This window comes from Triplophysa rosa, unplaced genomic scaffold (genome assembly GCF_024868665.1).
Source record: "Triplophysa rosa unplaced genomic scaffold, Trosa_1v2 scaffold120_ERROPOS1198380, whole genome shotgun sequence".
In the NCBI taxonomy this organism is placed as follows: Eukaryota; Metazoa; Chordata; class Actinopteri; order Cypriniformes; family Nemacheilidae; genus Triplophysa; species Triplophysa rosa.
The window spans coordinates 106,999-123,190 of record NW_026634104.1 but is presented as its reverse complement, the minus strand read 5'-3'; the positions used below and the strand labels follow the sequence as shown (position 1 = coordinate 123,190).

Genomic DNA, 16,192 nt, shown 5'->3' with positions numbered 1-16,192 from the left:
AGAATTGTTTTATCATCGCATCGCAGCCCTCTGAATCGTAATCGAATCACATCGTGTCGTGCCTAGAGATTCCCACCCCTACCGATGGCCGTAAATTCAAATCAGACGTCTTCCGTGTCTGGAATCGATGTATTCTGAGTCTACAAGGTAACAATAATATAATAAGATAACCTTGTTTGAAATGGGTTTGGCTAAAAGAAAATTTTGGTTTCGTCTATACTACTAGGTACTTATACTATATTGACTGGGTTAAATAGAATTGCATTACTAAAAAGAGACTAAAATACAATTTTCTTTGACTAAAACTAGACTAAAATGTCATCAGTTTTCGTCGACTAAAACTAGACGAAAATAGTCATGGATAATTCTGACTAAAATAAGACTAAAATGCTCATACTTTTAGTCGACTGAAACTTGACTAGACTAAAAAGAGTATGAACGTGACTAAAACTAATAAAAACTAAAATGACAGCTTGACACAAAGACTAGACTAAAACTAAAATTAAAACAGGCCGCCAAAAACAACACTAGTACCAAGGGGGTTGTTGAATGCTTCATTGTGATTGGCTGGCAAACATTCTAAAGGTGTACATTGTTTTTCAGGAAGTGCACACCTATGAAGTAGGTCCAGATCTGTCAACCACATTACAGTTTCATATCACTGCGCCAAGTTGAACTGAATAAAAGAAAGCGTGTTGGGCTCAGCTGTCAAACGCCAGGCGATCGCTCAAAGCAACGGCACACATTTATCCTGCGTCCAACAAGTGTCAGTTATGCCAGAAAAGGGCACCTCCCGCTCAAGAGCGAATGGAAAACGTTTGTGCTGACCTGTTGCGACCTGTTTTTTTCATGAAAAGATTATTTTCGCATGTCCGTTTCTTTAGTCTTTCTCATGCACATTTTCAAAACATCAGAAAACAGAAAACCCCACAGAGATTGCACATTCCGTTACTTCTCCACACCCCACTAACTTGCCGGATTTGCCACACCCCCTTGTTCCGGCACCTCGGAAATGACATATTATGAACTGTGCCAGACACAACCCTGCAAACGACACCTGATGAAACACACACACCGTTGCACAGACTAAGGACTTCACCTCAACAAAGCACTAAATGGCGCGTAAGCGTATTTTCCTTTCTCATAACGGGAAACGCTTGTCAGTTGACTAGCATGACATGCAGCCGATCGCAGTGCATAAAGTCACGTAATATAAACGGAGACACATTTGGGAGTCACAGTTTCTTAATTTGATTGTATTTAAATGGGTAATGAGTTTAGATCAGGTCAGTCACACCAGAGCGCCTAATTATTCTTTCACGGTCACACAGACTAATTTTCAGTCGCAAATGCAACAGAAATGGTCACAGTGTAGAGCCCCGTTAAAAGTTAGTGAGGTAGTTGTTAGGTTTAGGTATTGAGCAGGATTAGCGATGTGGAATATGTGCTTTATAAGTACTAATAAACAGGCCATTTGCTAATAATATGCATGCTAATAAGCAACTAGTTAATAGTAAGAATTGGTCCCTATACTAAAGTGTTACCAAAATGCAGATCCTGTAATAAATAACCACTGAAAACATCACATTTTAAAGCTGTTGGTCCAGTATTACGCCATTTATTAACTCATTTCTAAGAAAAATATTTCAAAACATGAACATTTTGAACATTAACCTATGAAATGGATGTACAGGAACAAACCAATGCTGTACCTTTTTATAAAGTCTTGCTGGAATGAAGTTCTGGAGTTCTTCTGAGAGACTGTTGGCTTTGCACAACCCATACGAGAGAACAGCCAAACAGAACCTGAAGAAAGAAAACAAACTTATACACACATACTGCAGAGAAACAGAACATGTGAAGATGTTTGTAGACTCAAACCTGAGACAGAAGGCCATGTGAGATCTGGTGGAGCAGAGGAGAGCGTCAGAGAGATGTTCAGAGAGAGAGAGAGTTGAGTTCATCACCTGAACCTGAGGATACATGTGTCTGCAGTGATGAAGCTCAACCAAAAGAGCTGCCAAACCCAACACATGAGCCCAACTCAAAGAGATTCCCTACAGACACACAACATTATAACACAACACATGAGCCCAACTCAAAGAGATTCCCTACAGACACACAACATTATAACACAACACATGAGCCCAACTCAAAGAGATTCCCTACAGACACACAACATTATAACACAACACATGAGCCCAACTCAAAGAGATTCCCTACAGACACACAACATTATAACACAACACATGAGCCCAACTCAAAGAGATTCCCTACAGACACACAACATTATAACACAACACATGAGCCCAACTCAAAGAGATTCCCTACAGACACACAACATTATAACACAACACATGAGCCCAACTCAAAGAGATTCCCTACAGACACACAACATTATAACACAACACATGAGCCCAACTCAAAGAGATTCCCTACAGACACACAACATTATAACACAACACATGAGCCCAACTCAAAGAGATTCCCTACAGACACACAACATTATAACACAACACATGAGCCCAACTCAAAGAGATTCCCTACAGACACACAACATTATAACACAACACATGAGCCCAACTCAAAGAGATTCCCTACAGACACACAACATTATAACACAACACATGAGCCCAACTCAAAGAGATTCCCTACAGACACACAACATTATAACACAACACATGAGCCCAACTCAAAGAGATTCCCTACAGACACACAACATTATAACACAACACATGAGCCCAACTCAAAGAGATTCCCTACAGACACACAACATTATAACACAACACATGAGCCCAACTCAAAGAGATTCCCTACAGACACACAACATTATAACACAACACATGAGCCCAACTCAAAGAGATTCCCTACAGACACACAACATTATAACACAACACATGAGCCCAACTCAAAGAGATTCCCTACAGACACACAACATTATAACACAACACATGAGCCCAACTCAAAGAGATTCCCTACAGACACACAACATTATAACACAACACATGAGCCCAACTCAAAGAGATTCCCTACAGACACACAACATTATAACACAACACATGAGCCCAACTCAAAGAGATTCCCTACAGACACACAACATTATAACACAACACATGAGCCCAACTCAAAGAGATTCCCTACAGACACACAACATTATAACACAACACATGAGCCCAACTCAAAGAGATTCCCTACAGACACACAACATTATAACACAACACATGAGCCCAACTCAAAGAGATTCCCTACAGACACACAACATTATAACACAACACATGAGCCCAACTCAAAGAGATTCCCTACAGACACACAACATTATAACACAACACATGAGCCCAACTCAAAGAGATTCCCTACAGACACACAACATTATAACACAACACATGAGCCCAACTCAAAGAGATTCCCTACAGACACACAACATTATAACACAACACATGAGCCCAACTCAAAGAGATTCCCTACAGACACACAACATTATAACACAACACATGAGCCCAACTCAAAGAGATTCCCTACAGACACACAACATTATAACACAACACATGAGCCCAACTCAAAGAGATTCCCTACAGACACACAACATTATAACCCAACACGTGAGCCCAACTCAAAGAGATTCCCTACAGACACACAACAGTATAACACAACACACGAACTGAACGCACAAACACACAACAGTAAACAAGAATAACAAGATTGACAAGAATGAAACACAGAGTCTCAACAGTACTTGTTTGTGTAACAGATCCCACAGTCTGTGTATCAGAGGTGAAATGAGCCTGCGATGGCCCAACAGGACCTTCAGGAAGACACTCGCCCACTCGCCTTGTCTGAAACGAACAACACCACACTGTTATCAGATCAAATGATCATACTACTGAACCTCTCCTAAACCAATAACACAACAGTGAGTGTAATGCACTGGATTCAGTCCATCCATCATCACCACCTCCCTCACTACAAATATGTTTGCTTTAAATAATTGGTGGAATTACAAATATCAAATTAAATGATAATATATAATATAAATAATCAAATCCTTTTGTTTATGTTGCTTTGTAATGCTTGACTGTAGGAGCACCTGTACTTTCTGCTTGTGAACAGATTAACATCATGTAAATCATCCCTCATCCCAACACTGGCCGAATGAAATCAATCAATCACAGCCCACAATGAACATTAATAACAGCCACATCAGATATACCTGTTAACAGGGTTGACTTTCGATGCCTCCAGTAAACACATGCAGAAGTTTTGCAAGATGATATTGACAATCTGAAACATAAAGAAAGTTCCTAAACAATAATCATTACTATCATTTAAAACTTTCATGAGACTATAGGTGTGCAGGGCCTTCAGAAATCATTCTGGATTACACAAAGATTGTGGAAAGATTTGAAAATGATTTTCTTTATTGTTTGGGTCACTTTATTATTTGATTGTCGGGCTGGATTTGGTTTGTGCCAAAACATTCTGTTACTATCAGGTCAAGATATGAACACCTTTTATATCATGACATCACAAAACATCTGTCTGAAAGATGTCAGATTTTAACAGATGCTTGAAAGGCAATTTATTAGCCACCACTATTGTCCTGTTTCCTATGAACAGTTTGCATACGGGTTTGATAATAATGGTAGTTTAGTGACCTCTTCTGTTCAAAGTTGGGTACTGCATGTTATTTGTCTAAGTCCCTATGTGATGACATCATTTATGTGAGCCTAGTGTCAGCAGCAGTCTAGGATGCCATGCGGTCATCACCCTCATTTCTCCTCGATTTAAGTTGTTTGTTCCGAGGCACTTTAGGTATGTAATACTGCTGCATTATATTATCCACGATAGTATATTTTGTTTTAATATGTCTTTAGATACCAGAAAGTTTGTTTATTTTAATATATTTGGGAAACTGTTCTGGCTAACGCTATTATAGCGGATACTGATTATGTACCATGCTAATTGCCTTTATTTCTCTTACGTTAGCATGTTATTGATTATTGTTTGCTTAGAATTCTCTATTTGTATTTTACAGTTTTACGTTATCCCATGACAGTAAAGCATTCAAAATTATTCTCTTGAGTCTGTTGTCATTGGGAGGCGTTATCTGGCTGTCGAGTCGAGCAAGGCATTTGACACAAAGGGCAGAACAACTATTTTTAAAACACGTAAAAGCTTTTATAAAGTGGGTTACTGGTGTGTTTTAGATTGTAGATTAAAGTATTAGATCAGAGGTTTTGTTAACCATGGACCTTATTTTAGGACATAAAGCACGTCACCCATGCAGCACTCTATTTTGTCACAAAACAACACCAGTATATGGACTACAGTGTTACAAACTCTGCCTTACGCTCGACCACGCTCCCTTATCCAGAGCTCTCCATCAGCTACCCATGCTCTCAATCACCAGCCTTCTAATTACACCCGATCCTGTTCCACATTACAAGGAATCTTTACAGACGGTTTCAAAGTGACAACATAAACAAACGTTACTGCGATGGCTGCCTCTCCAGATGTTTCCCATCTGTCGGGAGACCTTTGTACCCCATATGCCTGTTAATTCTACGACAGTTGAAGTTCCAGGGGTCCCTTGCAAAGTCCAGATTTCTGATGAGTAGAGGGCATTTCAAGAGGTATTCTCCAAGCAATTGGCTACCAAACTTCCCCCTCTTCGGCCATGGGACTGCACCATAGAGCTGCTGCCTGGGGCTTCTATATCCAAAGGTCGGATTTATCCTCTCCAAACCGGTACAGAAGGCCATGGAAGAAATCATCTCGGAGGCGTTGAACCAGAATTTCAGCAGACTATCCAGCTCCCCTGCCGCTTCTGGGTAAGAAGGACAGCCATCAAATTGGCCCTTGAAGAGTGGCTTCACTGGCTGAAGGGAGCGAAGTTTGCTTTCACTGTCATCACTGATCACAGAAACCTTGACGAGTATCTGAGAGATGCTAAACACCTAAACTTCAGACAGGCCAGGTGGGCACCATTTTTTATTCGCTTTGGCTTCTCGTGTTACTTATCGCCCAGGATCATAGAACATGAAAACAGATGCCTTATCACAAGATCACAACACAATACTGGCGGCCCAGAATATCTCCCAGTTCGTTAAGGGATGCTCAGTCTGCCTCATCTCCAAGGTCCCACGTCATCTATCACAAGGTAAACTAATGCCCTTACCAGTCTCTCATTGCCCCTGGTCTCACGTTGCAGCGGACTTTATCACCGATCTTGCCCAGTCACCTTACCGGCTCCAGCTACCCCCTCACTACTGTATATCATCTTCATTTTACGTCTTCTTCCTCAAGTGCTACACTAAATTTTCTCCTTCCCCTACAGAGCCTAGTGCAGCGGGGAACCCCCTCCTCCTCCACTGATTGATTTTTAAACCGATTTTTGCTTAAACAGAATAAAGTAAAATAACTTTTTTCTTTTAACTTCTTATTGTTCCTGTCACATAAGCATAGAATAACGAAAAACACTTTAACGTGCCAAGCCATCAGAACCCAACTGAAAACCGTGTGTAAAAACCGAGGTACGCATTGAACGGTGGGTGAGCTGTATTGTTGCATCCCTACTTTCCACCCAATATCAAAAACCTAAGAAAGTACAAGTGCAGTATACAGTATGCACATTCATTCTACACTGCTGAAATGTGTGCATCCATCTACCTGAAGAGGACACATATGCCTCGTTTCCACTGAGTGGTACGGTTCACTACGGAACGCAATTTTTTCCATTTCAACTGTGAATGGTACCAAAATAGCGAACCGTACCGTACCACTTTTTTGGGACCCTTTCGTAAGGGTACTAGCACAGTAGTACCGGAACCGTAATGGGTGGAGCTAGTGTCACTGCAGACCGCTGATTGGTTTACAGAGATCCGTCACTTGCGCGTGCTACAAGGGGAACAACAACACAGGAAGCGCCATTTTTGAAAACACAGCCGAGACAAGAATACAATATCTGTGCGCAGAAATGAACCATGGTCACCCGTGAGGTCAAGAAGCAAGAACAGGATCTGCTGTATGTCCTCCGTTGTTGTTGTTTACGGATTGCTTCGCCGCGCGATAATGACGTCGATCGCTACTTTCCGGTGTACACCACACATATCAAGTGACGTCGATTGCAACTTTCTGGCATACACCATGCCTACCAAGTAAGGGTAATGTTGGCAGTGGAAATGCAAGCCTGATACGGGTTTCCCGTACCGAATTGTACTGTATTGAAATGCACTGAACCGTACCGCTCAGTGGAAACGAGGCAATAGTTTCACATAAAAATACATCAACCCAACAAACAATTCTTAAGGTATGAATTTCAGGGGGTTAATATTTAGTTTTCTCTCTCTCTCAGAGTTTTTGTTAACAGTCCCTGCATCCCAAACCACCTACTTCTTTACTATAGTAGGTAAAAATCAGTTTGGCTCTTCCAGTGAAGAGTGAGGGTGACGCCAGCAGTGGTGTTGGCATTGAGGAAGTGGAGACACCCATCCTCTACGGTTCAATGGGTTCCCATGGGTGTTGTTCAGGCCATAACAACAGGCATATTGTTGTCTGATTAGGAGAGGCATTCACGAGGGCAGAGCAGTAAGTGGGAGATGGGGCCGACATCTCCACACAAGAGCACTTTAACCCTTTCTGACATGAGGAAGCAAAATGTGGAGGACAATGTCCCCCTGTGGTAAAAATCGAATTAAAGGTGCTGGTGTAAAGTAGAAGGGCTTCTGAGGAATACACAGAAGGGGCGTATCCCATAGTGACACATTTCACTTCATGCTATCACAGAACTGGAGTTACACAAGTATCCTATGGTTTCATGTCAGTCGGATCAAAATTTCGCATACTGTAAAGTATTGTATACTGTAATGTCATTTGTAAATAGTATGCAGTGTTATGGATTACAAATCATTCTTCTCTGTTCACCCTAGCAGCTCTAGAACTCTGGATTCTGACGACCCTGCACACACTGACAGCAGTAACATCACGTGTTCATACAGCAGCGTGTGTTGGATCAGGTGATTGAAGGTTCAGGCAGATGACATCACTTCCTGTCTCTTCATCACTATACATACTCCTCAGAGACAGAGAGATCTTGGACAGTTGAGCAGAAACATCTGAAACGACACAAGACAACTCTCTGGGTGGGTGTCAGCTCAATTTAATAAAGCATCCTATCAAATCATTTATGAAAAAAAGACATTAAATGATACATTTTTATTGCAGATTTAAAGGGACAGTTCACCTAAAAATTCTGTCATCATTTCCTCCAGTTGTTCCAGATCTGTATAAATGTCTTTGTTCTGAGGAACACAGAGAACAATATTTGGAAGAATGCTTATAACCAGACAGATCTCAACACCCATTGACTCCCATAGTAGGAAAAATAGTCAAAAGTGTCCCAGAACTGTTTGCTGTCCTACATTCTTCAAAATGTCTTCTTTTGTGTTCAACCGAACAAAAAAAATGATAAATTAAATTTGCCTACTATGGGAGTCAATGGGGGGCAAAATCTGTCGGGTTATAAGCATTCTTCCAAATATCTTTATCAGAACAAAAAAATTTATACAGGTTTGGAACAACTCGAAGGTGAGTAAATGATGACAGAATTTTCATTTTTGGGTGAACTGTCCCTTTAAGGATTTGCTTGAATGGTGAAGCGCTACTCTGGGTTCTCAGACAGAAAGCTGTCAGGACAGAAGCCTTCAGGATGGGGTGAACATTACAGAGAAAGTGCCATATCAACCACTCAAAACCAATGCCAGTGTTTCTGCTCAGCTGATTGGACCAGTGGCACCAAAATGAATCTCAGAGATGACTCCATCATTGGGTATATTACTGAGAGGATTCTCTTACCCTCCCCTTCAGATTCCCTACACCCTACAAGCGTTCTGTCCTCCTGTCTTCTGTCAGAGCGGCAGTCAGTTTGATACGTGTTAGGTCTTGTGCGTCACATCAGTGTGAAATGCAGCCGTTCATGTGTTTTGACTTAACATGAAGCAGAGACTGTCACACTGGATTAAAGACATTTTATTTTCTGCTCGTGTCATCCCCTGCCTCAAACAGCCAAACTATTAAGTATAAAAACTGAGGTCATGTTAAACTGGATATGGATGAACAGAAAAAGTGTGTGTGTATGCGTCTTTACCACCATCAGAAGCCCCATCACACATCATCTTCCTTAGTAAAAGAAAATGTTCCTGTAGGATCATCAGACGATCTTCTTCACCCTCTACAGACTCACACACACCTAAAGAAACACAATCCACACACATGAAATAAGACTCTTCAGTTCAGTGCCCACTGTAGGCTTCAGAACAGTCTAAGATCTCAAATGGACACGTGTGTGTAATCAGAGTCATAATGAAACACCTTGCTGTTGTCTGCAAGACTCTCTTTGACAGGACTCTATGTATGATGAATACAGAAGAACAGGAATCTTATCTGCTCTAAAAGACAAACAGAAAGCTTTATTTCATCATACACAAAAAACCTAAACATATGTGAATTGCATTTTTGATTTGTGTAATAAGCTGATACATACTTTCTTAAGGCCTCGATGAAGTTCATCCTGGCATCTGCCTTCACAGGAAGCTATAAAAGAAATATTTTGGTCTGTTGAGTCATTCTATAATTGTGCTAACATCTCATGTCCATGTGATTTAATGAAGCTTGCATCCGTTAGTGTTCTTCTTCTTCTTCTGCCATTGTGTCTATGGTCGCCCATAGAACTATACGTAGGAAAGTTATGAAATTTTGCACCCTAATAGAAGAAAGTGTAATATGTTACCATGGCAAATTTGGAGTCTCTCACTCAAACATTCTAGCGCAACCAACAGTCCAAATTGTCACATACTTTTTTGCCCATAACTTCTGAACCGTAACGTGTACAAACAAAATTCCCCTTTCCTCTAAATCCTAAACTCAAGGCGAAACGAATCCATCATGAAAAATTTCCTGCAGTCTTGAATTTTCCAAAAAACATACTTTTTCGAACTGGACTGTTTGTCAGATTTGCATATAGATAATGAATAGTAAAGGCCCAAGCACAGAACCCTGTGGAACACCATGTAAAATCAGGACAGTAGTGGATTTGGTCTGATGTATAGCAGTGTACGATCAGATAAGTAAGAGATAAATAAAAATAGAACAGTACCAGAAATACCAAGAAAATAAAGTCATGATATAAAAATATTGTGGGAGATCCAGTGTCAAATGCAGAAGAAATGTCGAGGAGAACTAAAGTGCAAACTCATACAGAATCAACTGCCATAAGTAAATCATTAACAACCCTAAGCAGTGCCGTTTCTGTACCAAAACCTGATTGAAAGCTTTTAAGGAGCTTGTGAGATAACATAGTTGTTGAGTTGAGCAGCGACCACTTTCTCAAGGAGCTTTGACAGAAAGGGAAGATGTGAGAAAGGTCTGTGTAACGAGGAAGGAGGTGCAATGCGTTTCTTCCTTTCTTCCTATTCCTGGAAATGTACTACATTGGTGCCGAAACCCGGGAGGAAGGAGTGACATGCTGTCGGAGTGCCCTCGCTGCTGAGGGGGATCGTGGTGCTGAGGAGTTCGGGCAGCGCGGACGAGGGAAGTGGCTGCCCGAGGCGGTGGTGCTGGAGCAAGATACATAAATACATAATTGAAGTTTTGAGTGTATATGAGTGTAAGTGAACAAGCATCAGTAAGGCATTTATTAAATAAAAGGTTAATAAGTTTAATAAAAGATTGTTACATTTTGAAAAGTCTTATAACAGACTGACTTGGCACTCAGAAAGTGAGAGCATTAAATATCCTCTAAATAAAATCACATAGCATCGTTTTAAAATGATTTTGTAACAATCAGAGATTTAGAGATATCACTCTCGAATTTGAGATACATGGTGAGACTTAAACCATGCCTATGGCCGCACAGTTTCTAGATTCTCAAGGTTTCATTCAGAGAGATATGGCAAAACCGTTTTTTATCTTCTACTTTACACCCCTGTGAATGAGGTGAGACCTGCCCCATGGGTCAAGCGTGTCCTGGGTAAGACAACGTGAAATGTTTGCAAGGTCACAGCGGTTTTTAGCCACCAAATTAATTAGCATGAGAAGAAACTATCTGTGTACTACCACTTTATTCTTCCTCCAGCTATAGTTCCAGTGTTGTAAATCAGCAACAGTGCATAGTTATTTTTATTATTTGAATGATTATAGACACGTCATAGGTGTGACGGTCTCGTTTGTTCCTGTTGTGTTCTTCATCCTCCACTACACATAGAACTAGATTTACCAGGATCCTCCCCTCACATGTCTCCAGGGCTCTAAGGTAACTTCTTTTTTAGGAGCACTTGTGCTCTTAATGCAGGCATACACGGTACCAATTCTGACAATCGGTAGGTCATGAGCCCTTGTACACATCACCAGTGAGTTTATTCGACAATCGTACGACATGCATAAATTAGGTTTAAAAATAAAGTTACATGAAGTTTTTTATTTGTAATATCTCACATTATTACTGTTTCACTGTTTTCTTTTATACAAAATGCAGCATTGGTAAGCATATGAGTATGGAGGACTAAACCTGCAAAAATTATAAATAAATGAATGTATAAATAAATAAATATATAAACGAATAAATGTAATAATATGAAAATAAATACAGGAATGAATGGTTTGATAAAACAAAATAATTCGTTTTAGCTATTATTGATCTTAGCTTTAACTTTTCTTTTCATTTTTTAAATTGATTTATTATTTTTTGTGTCCATTTTTAATTATTATTATTATTATTATTTTTTAGATTATTTTATTTATTATTTCCTTTTATTTTTACATTTATTTATTTATACGTTTATTTATTTTTATATTTATTTATTATCGCATGTATTTATTTCCACATTTATTTATTCTTGTATTTATTCTTACTTTTCTGTGTCTTGTATGATAATTAGATGGGTTGGTCTTGCCTACTATTGGTTCAGCGTAGATTGAAGCGTTTGATCGATTACTCTTGACTTGTTTTGGACTAACGTCACGTCACTCACTGATCGTTTGCTTCGTGTATAACGTTAAGTAACTATGGCGTGCGCACAATTAGCTAGAGAGTTACAGCATTTAGCCAATGAAGTCGATAACCATGCATCAAATATTCTGTGTGTCATTCAGATTAGATGCACTTATTGATGATTTATTACAGATTGACGGCGAGATAAATAAAAAATTGATCTAAAGCTAAGATCAATAATAGCTAAAACGAATTATTTTGTTTTATCAAACCATTCATTCCTGTATTTATTTTCATATTATTACATTTATATATTTATTTATTTATACATTCATTTATTTATAATTTTTGCAGGTTTAGTCCTCCATATATGAGACTCTTTTCTTTTAAAAGCATTAAAGGAGTCATGAATTAAGACACCAATTTTAGCCCAAGCTTTTGTTATATAAGAGGAAATCTTATTCAAGCAATCATCCCATGAGTGTCAGAACTGAAAACGCCCTTGTTACTGAAATGACTGTTATTGTTTCTGAGTAACAATAAACTGTTATTGACACCAGGCCCAGCAAACGCCAGGTCCTGGAATGCACCTATCCATTGATAGGTTGAAAACCGCCTCCACTGAAGAATATCAACGACTACTTCTCTAGCCCCGCCCACTGGTTCACGAATGACTTAAGCCATGTAGAAATAGTAGACACTCCCGCATTAGTGATGATTGACAAACTGGTTACCATAGCGACATATTTTTCGATTAGTTTAAGATTCATTTTGTTTGTCAGTTTAAACTAAACTACCGCTGATAGACGCGCTGTCATGTGTTTATGCTTAACATAGCAACATCCTGCTGCTGACCAACTTTATGGAGATGCAGATTTCATTTTCCAACAGGACTTGGCACCTGCACACAGTGCCAAAGCTACCAGTACCTGGTTTAAGGACCATGGTATCCCTGTTCTTAATTGGCCAGCAAACTCGCCTGACCTTAAACCCATAGAAAATCTATGGGGTATTGTGAAGAGGAAGATGCGATATGCCAGACCTAACAATGCAGAAGAGCTGAAGGCCACTATCAGAGCAACCTGGGCTTTCATAACACCTGAGCAGTGCCACAGACTGATCGACTCCATGCCACGCCGCATTGCTGCAGTAATTCAGGCAAAAGGAGCCCCAACTAAGTATTGAGTGCTGTACATGCTCATAGTTTTCATCTTCATACTTTTCAGTTGGCCAAGATTTCTAAAAATCCTTTCTTTGTACACTGCGTTCCAAATTATTATGCAAATTGGATTTAAGTGTCGTAAACATTTAATTTTATATTGTTCAATTAAACTTATGGATGGTATTGTGTCTCAGTGCTCTTTGGATCACTGAAATCAATCTCAGACACCTGTGATAAGTAGTTTGCCAGGTGAGCCCAATTAAAGGAAAACTACTTAAGAAGGACGTTCCACATTATTAAGCAGGCCACAGGTTTCAAGCAATATGGGAAAGAAAAAGGATCTGTCTGCTGCCGAAAAGCGTCAAATAGTGCAATGTCTTGGACAAGGTATGAAAACATTAGATATTTCACGAAAACTTAAGCGAGATCATCGTACTGTGAAGAGATTTGTGGCTGATTCAGAGCACAGAAGGGTTCGTGCAGATAAAGGCAGAATGAGGAAGGTTTCTTCCAGACAAATTCATCGGATTAAGAGAGCAGCTGCAAAAATGCCATTGCAAAGCAGCAAACAGGTATTTGAAGCTGCTGGTGCCTCGGGAGTCCCGAAAACCTCAAGGTGTAGGATCCTCCAGATGCTTGCAGTTGTGCATAAACCTACTATTCGGCCACCCCTAACCAATGCTCACAAGCAGAAACGGTTGCAGTGGGCCCACACATACATGAAGACTAATTTTCAAACAGTCTTGTTTACTGATGAGTGCCGTGCAACCCTGGATGGTCCAGATGGATGGAGTAGTGGATGGTTGGTGGATGGCCACCATGTCCCAACAACGCTGCGACGTCAGCAAGGAGGTGGCGGAGTCATGTTTTGGGCTGGAATCATGGGGAGACAGCTGGTGGGCCCCTTTAGGGTCCCTGAAGGTGTGAAAATGAACTCTGCAAGGTATGTAGAGTTTCTGACTGAGCACTTTCTTCCATGGTACAAAAAGAAGAACCATGCCTTCCGTAGCAAAATCATCTTCATGCATGACAATGCACCATCTCATGCTGCAAAGAATACCTCTGTGTCATTGGCTGCTATGGGCATAAAAGGAGAGAAACTCATGGTGTGGCCACCATCCTCCCCTGACCTCAACCCTATTGAGAACCTTTGGAGCATCCTCAAGCGAAAGATCTATGATGGTGGGAGGCAGTTAGCATCAAAACAGCAGCTCTGGGAGGCTATTCTGACATCCTGCAAAGAAATTCAATCAGAAACTATCCAAAAACTCACAAGTTCAATGGATGCAAGAATTGTGAAGGTGATATCAAAGAAGGGGTCCTATGTTAACATGTAACTTGCCCTGTTAGGATGTTTTTGATTGAAATAGCTTTTGATTTCAGTAAATATGACCTCCTAATGCTGCAAATTCAACAAATGACCATTTTCAGTTTTTTACAACCTATGAAATGTTTTCAAACTCTGTTGTNGCATTGCTGCAGTAATTCAGGCAAAAGGAGCCCCAACTAAGTATTGAGTGCTGTACATGCTCATACTTTTCATGTTCATACTTTTCAGTTGGCCAAGATTTCTAAAAATCCTTTCTTTGTATTGGTCTTAAGTAATATTCTAATTTTCTGAGATACTGAATTTGGGATTTTCATTAGTTGTCAGTTATAATCATGAAATTAAAAGAAATAAACATTTGAATTATATCAGTCTGTGTGTAATGAATGAATATAATATACAAGTTTCACTTTTTGAATGGAATTAGTGAAATAAATCAACTTTTTGATGATATTCTAATTATATGACCAGCACCTGTATATAGTAGGGTTGTTCCGATTGACAATACCACCGTGTATCGACGACCCTCAGACCTATCGGCAATAGCTGATTCCCTAGACGATAGTTGGCTGTTTGCCAATATATGTTGCAAATCAATATTACAGACATGCTTTGCGCATTTCTTCATGCAAGAGAGCTTGCAATGCATGTGGCTCGGGCTCTTCCTTGCACCAGAGAGAGTTTATAATGTGCGGGGTTTGAGTTTTCAGCACACAAGAGAGCTTGTGATGGGCGCGGCTCGGGCTTTTCCTCGCACCAGAGAGAGTTTATAAAGTGGAGAGTTTGAGCGCACGAGAGAGCTTGTGATGGGTGCGGCTCGGGCTTTTCCTCGCGCCAGAGAGAGTTTATAATGTGCAGGGTTTGAGTTTTCAGCTCACTAGAGAGCTTGTGATGGGCTCGGGCTTTTCCTCGCGCCAGAGAGAGTTTATAATGTGCGGGTTTGAGTTTTCAGCTCACAAGAGAGAGCTTGTGATCCGCGCGCCTCTGGCTTTTCCTTGCGCCAGAGAGAGTTTATAATATGCGGGGGTTTGAGCTTTCAGCTCACGAGAAAGCTTGTGATGGGCACGGCTTGGGCTTTTCCTCGCACCAGAGAGAGTTTATAAAGTGGAGAGTTTGAGCGCACGAGAGAGCTTGTGATGGGCGCGGCTCTGGCTTTTCCTCGCACCAGAGAGAGTTTATAATGTGCGGGGTTTGAGTTTTCAGCTCACGAGAGAGCTTGTGATGGGCGCGGCTCAGGCTTTTCCTCGCGCCAGAGAGAGTTTATAATGTGCAGAGTTTGAGTTTTAGTTTTTTTCCTCGCAGGAATTGCTATGCGCTTGAGGGTTTAAAACCAGCGCACGAGTTGTTCCCGTTTGGCAATTAAGTATTAACAGTGAACGCAGGCATCAATGACGCATTTGGATGAATGATATTGACTTATAGCAATGGTTTACTTTAGGGCTGCAGCTATCGATTCTTTTACTAATCGAGTATTCTACTGATTTTTCCATCGATTAATCGGGTATTCGGATAATAAGTACTTTTTCTTTATTAAAAAGCAATACTAAATATACAAGAGAAAATAAGACAGGTCTCTTAAAATGAGTAAAACAACTAATTTGTTTCCTTTTTAGAACAATTAGTTTTTATTGCTGAAATAGCATACATTAATATCTGTGAAAACTAAACCCATTTAGTACATTCCATTGCCATATTAAATTCAAAATGCAATATAATACAA

The 16,192-nt window shown here is 40.2% G+C and overlaps 1 protein-coding gene across 4 annotated transcripts in view; it reads right to left on the bottom strand.

Annotated features, from left to right (window-relative positions):
• Positions 1–16,192, bottom strand: part of fanca (FA complementation group A) — a 79,259-nt gene that overhangs the window by 27,892 nt on the left and 35,175 nt on the right. For all 4 annotated transcript variants that reach the window (XM_057326655.1, XM_057326656.1, XM_057326653.1 and 1 more), the window contains 8 exons: positions 9,539–9,588; positions 9,367–9,443; positions 9,143–9,244; positions 7,993–8,111; positions 4,208–4,278; positions 3,734–3,833; positions 1,882–2,057; positions 1,713–1,806 (listed from right to left, as the gene is read on the bottom strand). In XM_057326655.1, coding sequence (XP_057182638.1) covers positions 1,713–1,806; positions 1,882–2,057; positions 3,734–3,833; positions 4,208–4,278; positions 7,993–8,111; positions 9,143–9,244; positions 9,367–9,443; positions 9,539–9,588 — 789 coding nt within the window. The remainder of the gene's footprint in view (positions 1–1,712; positions 1,807–1,881; positions 2,058–3,733; positions 3,834–4,207; positions 4,279–7,992; positions 8,112–9,142; positions 9,245–9,366; positions 9,444–9,538; positions 9,589–16,192) is intronic.